The sequence below is a fragment of the Ctenopharyngodon idella genome, chromosome 16 (assembly GCF_019924925.1).
Source record: "Ctenopharyngodon idella isolate HZGC_01 chromosome 16, HZGC01, whole genome shotgun sequence".
Taxonomy (NCBI): Eukaryota; Metazoa; Chordata; class Actinopteri; order Cypriniformes; family Xenocyprididae; genus Ctenopharyngodon; species Ctenopharyngodon idella.
In genome coordinates this window covers 2,740,929-2,748,477 of record NC_067235.1, presented here as the reverse complement: position 1 = coordinate 2,748,477, position 7,549 = coordinate 2,740,929, and the positions used below count along the sequence as shown (strand labels likewise).

The 7,549-nt window shown below is 37.4% G+C and overlaps 1 protein-coding gene across 1 annotated transcript in view; it reads left to right on the top strand.

The window, feature by feature from the left end:
- The first annotated feature begins 1,984 nt into the window (after positions 1–1,984).
- grik3 (glutamate ionotropic receptor kainate type subunit 3) overlaps positions 1,985–7,549 on the top strand; it is a 168,597-nt gene continuing 163,032 nt past the window's right edge. The window contains exon 1 of the mRNA XM_051866063.1: positions 1,985–2,773. Coding sequence (XP_051722023.1) covers positions 2,674–2,773 — 100 coding nt within the window. The 5' untranslated portion in view covers positions 1,985–2,673. The remainder of the gene's footprint in view (positions 2,774–7,549) is intronic.

Here is a 7,549-nt window from a genome sequence, read left to right as displayed (position 1 = left end):
ACACGGCCGATCTTATCACTGCTAAACGTCTCATGCAAAGTGTGAACACCAGAGGCAATTATGAACACCATCATTTAATCAAGTCTTTATGAAACTCTACCAAATTAAGTTGACACAGCAAATAGTGTTAAAGGGATAGTTCACCCAAAAATGAAAATTTGATGTTTATCCCTTTAAAAGAGGTGTTTTTCAAATGCCAAGACTTCTTTCGCTCAGTGTTGTCACTGTAGCTGTCGAGGTAAAACAGAGCCACTCTAGCCATGCAAAAATTAGTTTCACACGCCGCCCTGCACTTGAGAGGAAACTCAAGCATGGATCAGTGCGGTAAATGGCATATTATCATCTGCCCTGCTGACACTGTCAAGAAAATCCTCTAGAGTCACACTTTACATTACAATGGTCATGTTACTGTGTAATTACTAAGTAAGTACTATAATGCTAATGAACAACAAGCACTTAAAGCGTAATTGTTTATAGTAGACTCGTTCCTTTTCTGTAGTACATTTCCAACACTGTGACTGTGAAATGAGTATGCTTGCATTGCTTGTGAGAGTTTAGCATTATTCATTTCAATCCTATAATGCCGGAATAAAATGTTTTAGAATGAGATGAATCTACACTCTTAAAAATGCTGCGTTAAAAACAACCCAAGTTGGGTTAAAAATGGACAAACCCAGCAATTGGGTTGTTTAGTGGTTGGGTTAAATATTGACCAACCTGCTGGGTAGCTTTATTTAACTCAACTATTGTTTAAAAATGACTGTATTGTTTGCTTAAAATGAACCCAAAGTATGTTAGAAATTAACATTTATTACTAAGTTTAATGAATAATAATTAAACAATAAACATTTATTAAATTGCTTATTAATAAATGTTCACCTTTTGATTATAATTGTTGCCTCTAGTAATTATGTGTCTGATTTTATGTTCATTTTAAGAACCCATTCACTGGGTTTGTCCATTTTCAACCCAACTTGGATTGTTTTTAACCCAGCATTTTTTTTTTTAGGGTGAACTAATATCACAAAATTAATCAGATTCGTTGCTAATACTTACTGAAGGTTTCTGCTCTTGTTTTCCTCCAAAAATGATGTCACTTCCTGGAGGATGATGTCATTAACTTGCTTTTGTCAGTTAATGGGATAGTAAAAGTCAAGCAGGAGGGAAAACATTGAATGTCAATTAAAAGAATATCCATGAACATTTTTAATCATTTCTATAAGATAAAAAAAAAAAAAAGTTAAATAATTAAATAATTAAATAAATAATTTATTTTAGGAACAGGGGGGAAAAAACACTTGAAATATTTCTAAATAAATTGCCAAGTTTTTCATTTTAGAAAGTATATGGCAAAAATGGCTGAAACCAGCTAAATTACCTAAAATTCACCCCATGTTCACTCCATTGTGATATTATAATAAAATACAATTAATATGATTTCTATCTTTAAAAACAGTGAATTTATCATTTCCTTCACTATATAAGACATACAGTATGGTTCAAAGGGTGACCACTATACCTGTAAACATTTTCACTTTGTTATATATATATATATATATATATATATATTGGTTTAACTTAAAAACATAAGTTACCTAATTGCCTTAAAATTTTCAGTTCATTGAAATTAATTGAAAATGTGAGTTAATACAAATGAAGGCAATTGGTTTAATCAACAGAAACTCAAAATATTATGTTATCTCAGCCACATTAATTATTGAAGTTGATTTGACAAAAGAAAAAAATGTTGTGATAACAAATGAATACAAAACAAAAGGGCGACATATATATATATATATATATATATATATATATTAGTGATATTGTGTCGCCCTTTTGCTGTAGGTGACAGCTGCACTCCACAATGATCCACATTATCCAGCATGTTTTGAGAATTTTCCAAATAGCATTTTGTGCTTCAATGAAGCAGCCAAGAAATCTGACCTTTAATACAAAGGAGTGAACATGGACAATATCACAACTATGCTTCCATTTGATTAGTGCCCTAGAAATTGTGCAGCATCTGAATTATTTCACATTAAATTCACATCATGCATCTGCACTTTTATCTTTACATTTTAAAATCCTAAAACTTTTTTTTTTTTTTTTTTTTTTAACTAAAAAAGCACTGATTTTCAATGCGATCTAACACTTTTTGTAGCCAACTGTGAAGGCCAAATATTTGACATTTATCGATGCTCATCACAATGACCCTGCATGCGCGCGGCTGTTCTCATTGCTGTTGCATTTCTGACAGCACGCAATATGCGAACAGCGCAGCACGGACAGTGTAACGTGAAGCGTTAGTCCCCATCCACGCTGACGCGGGACTCCAGCCCGGTTGTTGCGGCATCAGCGGTAGGAGGAGATACAGAGGGGATACAGGGACTCCTGCAGGCTGATTTCAGCAGCTCAGCACTCGCAGGTGGAGACGCGCACCGATCCGGAGCTTCGTCTGAGACCCGAGCGCGCGCGCACTCACTCACTCACTCACTCACTCTCTCGCCCAAATTAATAAATAAAATAATTAATACAGCGAGCTCGTGTTCAAACCAACTACAATGAGAGCAAATCTGTCGCAGTCAGTCCAATCCTCATATGACTCCCAGCCATTTAAAATTTGATGAGCAGTTTTTGGAGAGCTCCTTGGATTGATCCCAGTGTTTTCCAGTCATGAAGAACAGGAGGGAATATGTGGAATACTGGAGCGCGATTATAGTGGGTCTCTTCTGGATTCACAGCTCTTTCGGGATGCCCCATGTCATACGGATAGGTAAGAGAACGCGTAACGGACACCGACTCTTTAACTGAGCAAACGAATGTTGTTATGAGTGTTCAAAGTGCTCGTCTGGATGAGTTTGCATTTTGTATTCAGTAACTCTGTGGAAAATGTGAATTAAATGTCTTCCACGGACCTGTTTAAGCGCTAGAAATGTAGTTGCGCGTGCATCAGCGTGCCGCGCGTCTTAGGAGCAGATGGTGCTGCATTGATTTCGTGATTTCACAAACATTTGAAGAGAAAATTGTACTTGCTGAAAATGTGGCACATGAAATCAGTGACATTTGGAGAGAACAGTGGCGTTGCGGTATTTCTTGTAAAATCCGCCTGAAAGATAAGTTCACAGTCTTAACAGGTGATCTAGGAAACATTGCGCTGAAGTTTGCCTGGAAACCTCACCTTTACGCACTGTGTAGCCAGACTCAAGGTCCTCGGTGATACGGGAAAAAATAGTGCACTCATGCAACCTGACAAAGAGAGATTTTTCTCAGTCTGAGAAGCTGAAATATGTGAGCCGCGTGGAGACAGGAGCCCAATAAAGATCAATACAGTTTTGTCTGAAGGCAGATCACTTTTGACAAGTGGTTCGATGCAATGCAGAAAAATGGCTGTAAATGTCATTATGAGACATTAACATGTCCAAGCACAGCCTCTCAACTTCCCCCCAAAACAGAGACAGTGCTACATTTATGCAGTTAAAATAGAGCATTATTATACATACTCCATTTATACAGCATGACTTTTGTTTGTTCTATATATTTTTAATTTAATTCCATTATAGTTTGGCACTAAATGTAAGTGAACTACATTTAGTGATTCTGAAGGATGTTAACCTCCTCATCGCTTTTATGTCTTTTTAATAAGGAACATTTTGAGGAATCCGTTTCCTCCGTATGTTCTGGTTCTCCCGCCTCTACGGATGTGATTGATGACTGTAGCTGTGACTTCAATGACATTGTGCTGGAGATTTGTGATTTTTGACAGCTCAGATCTGAAATGTTTGGAAACGGAAATGTTTTCTCAACAGCTGCTTTAATATTTCCACGGCACATTTGAAAGAAAAGGAATATGACAGGTCCTGTGTATGAACTGACACACAGCTGAGTCAAATCTGCTTTTAGAAATGAAATAACATCCTCAAGCAGACAGAACATTGTTAAAATAAAGTACTGTGTCTTTTTTGATCAGAGTGCAGTGAGTACTTCTAAAGTACCCTGGAAATACGGTTATCGGTATGCATGACTTCGTGGGAGTGCATGTATAAGTATCGCCTGTGCATTTTCCTCGTTTGCCCACCATGCAAAATAAACTAAAATCTGTATGCTTGACGGTGTGTGTAAAGGCATTCGTGTCCGCCCTGGAACCACCAGAGGGCTTACTGTTCACCAGCGGGCCTGCGGGAGGGTTCGTTTGCCACATCGTGAGCACTGAAATTCATTAGAGAGACTCGTGTCCGGAGAGAGCAGGCAGGTTGCGGAAGGGAGGCCGTGTGCTAGTTTAAGTGTTACACCATCAACACGGCTTGTGTAATGGTGGGCATCCACAGTAGACATGCCTCCATTGATTTCACTGTTTTTACAACGCACTTCTCAGAGGCCAGATGGTCGATCAAACTCACTCCGCAAGACTGTAAATGTCGAGCGTTTCTGCTGTGCCTGTGTGTTATTAGCTGTTTTGCCCTCCTGCTATGAAACTAAAACAGGAACCGCTTTGAAAAGGACAATGCCGTGGCTCATTACAGTATTACGATGTTTGTTTGTGGTAGGATTTTGTGAACTATTTAGGTCTGTGTTGTTTGGAAGTGATTTAGCGGTCGGCATGGTTTGTTTGGCATGTGATCCTGAGAAGCTTGGAGTAGATAAGACATGTATAATGCATCTCCAGTGCAGGGGAAGAATCGCAAACGTCCAATATACTGTGCATTGTCACGTATGTTCTTTAAGGTCTGAAATGACCTCAGTAGGGTCACGTGTTTTTGTGCCTTATGTCACATGACAGTCGTCCAATCACTGCAGATCCAAAAACAGCCTTTGAGGTCAAACTCAATGGGTTTTCAATACCCAGCTTGACTTTTCAGTCTAGTTTGGATTCAGTGCTGTCACTCAACCCTTTCAATATCGTTCAGGGCAGCTGCAGCCTATCAGAATCCACTCCAGTTTTGGCACGGACAGCTCTGGATCGCATCCAAATGTCACTGCAGAGTAGTGCATATGTCTTGAAAAATAATGACTAACTCTCAGGAGATTTGTGCTTTTTTTAAATCCTAATTTTAAGGAATTTGTCTTGTGTAGTGTGGCTTTCAGAAAGGGCCAATTGAATGAGATTTTTCGAAGTTTATACGCATCGTCTTCATAAATGTTGTGTCTTTTGGGTATTTCTTTAAGAGAAGCTTGTGCATTTAGGCTGTCTCATCTGTTGTTCAAGAATACGATTAATGGAATAAATTTAATGCCTTTAAATGAGAGAATCAGCGCCAGAGGAAGATTTATTGAAAAATCAATCCCTTTATCTACCTAAGAGTTACAGTGCTTCATTATGACCAGTTAATCAATCTCACACACAGTTATATGTCACTTATATTTTTTTGCCTTTTTCCTAGAGAGACGGTTTCACATATTCTTATACAAAATGTCAACATTTCTGGAACAGAAAGATAATGTGAAATTATGCAGTATGTTAGAGAGCTATTTAAAAATGACCTTTATGTAGGATGATTCAGTATATATACTGTATATATGTTACCATATGAAGTGCAACTTTAGGTTACCTGAACATTACATTTGGAAAATAGTAAAATGGTTGTACCCAAATGGTTGTTTCATACACTCTAAAAATGCTGGGTTAAAAACGACCCAAGTTGGGTTGAAAATGGACAAACCCAGCAATTAGGTTGTTTTAACCCAGCAATTGGGTTAAATATTTGCTCAATCTGCTGGGTAGTTTTATTTAATTCAACTATTGTTTAAAAATGACTATATGTCTGGCTTAAAATGAACCCAAAATAGGTTGGAAATCAGACACATAATTACTACACTGTAAAGATTATTGTCATGTTTTATTACAACATTTTTTCTTTTGTCAAATCAACTTAGATAATTAATTTAGTTCAAATAACATAATATTTTGAGTTTCTGTTGATCAAATCAATCGCCTTCATTGTATTAACTCAATTTTTTTTTGATTTCAGTGAACTCAAAATTTTAAAGCAACCAGGTAATTTACTTTAAGTTAAACCAACATTTTTTTTTTTTTTACAGTGTAGAGGCAACAATAATAATCAAAATGTAGATATTTATTAGTAAGCTTTTTAATAAATGTTTGTTTAATTATTATTCATTAAACCTACTAATAAATGCTAATTTATTAAACATTATAATAATAATTTTGGGTTCATTTTAAGCGAGCAGTACAGTCATTTTTAAACAATAGTTGAGTTAAATAAAACTACGCAGCAGGTTGGTCAAACATTTAACCCAACCACTGGGTTTGTCCATTTTCAACCCAACTTGGGTTGTTTTTAACCCAACGTTTTTTAAAGTGTAATACTAGAGACTCTTACACTAATTTAAAACACAGATGATCTGCAAATCCACGTCATGTTCGGCGTATAATGTTTTTAACATTTATAATGGTGCTTTATATAACAGTATCTCTGCATTACATTTTTTTTTTTTTTTTTTTTCAATTAAAATGCTCTTCACATTAAAAGCACAGTTTCTGAGGCTTGTGTCTCCTAAACACGTTTCAAGCGTGCTGAATTCCCGCGTGACAAAAGAGCACAGGAGGCAGAGATAAATTTCTAAAGAAGCTGACAACAAGAATTGCATCATCGGTATAAGATGGCCATCAGTTGCAGAGTGAAAATGAATTTTTAATTTGTGTGCAAATTTAATCCATAAGCTGTCGTGGGCGAGCTTAAACACAATTCTTCCAGCAGAGACCAGAGGTCGATGCGTCGACGCTTTGTGTGCGAGTGAAACGTGGTGCGGTGCACGGAAGGGTTCGAGCCCAGTGCACACGTTCTTTGATGTCCGCTGTTGTCTACTGTAGCGGAGATGCGGAGAGACAGCGCCGTCTCACACAAACAAGACACACACACACACACACATGTACATACCGAAATGCATGTGGTCGGTACACACGCACACAGCTGCCTGATTTCACTGAAGCTGTTACACGCGCTTCCATTTACAGAGTCAGCACACTTATGGCCTGCCGATTAGCTTCAGTGCCGTTAATGAGAGCGAGCAGATGTCGGTTTTGTTCGCATGAAACCCTGAATCAAATGCTCCGTACTCTCTTCTCTCAAATCAGTGTCACTCTGTTATTCTGAAGCTGAGATCCACTTAAAGACTGACTAGACACACACACACACACACACTTGCACGTTTTCACATAAATTCAATATGTACACAAAAGATTTGAATGAAAAGGGAACCAAATGGTGCATAGTGACACACATCATGTGGCATGATTTGATTACATGTTAATGCAGCAGAAAATCTCCATTACACGAGTTTGAAGCTTAATCTGTAAATGTATATATTATGTGGAGCGTAATTGCAAGAGATTGAGGGTATGGTATGACTTTGACACACTCGAAGCATTGACAATCAAGCTTTTTGAAAAGCAGACATGGATTGATCCTTACAAGCTTTCTCATCGCACTTTTATTTGAAGTCAAAAAATCAAATAAATGTCAACCTCTGAAATGACTTTGCTTTTTGACTGTCACCTAGTCCGTGCAGGCTGCTGGTTAATTCAGAAATA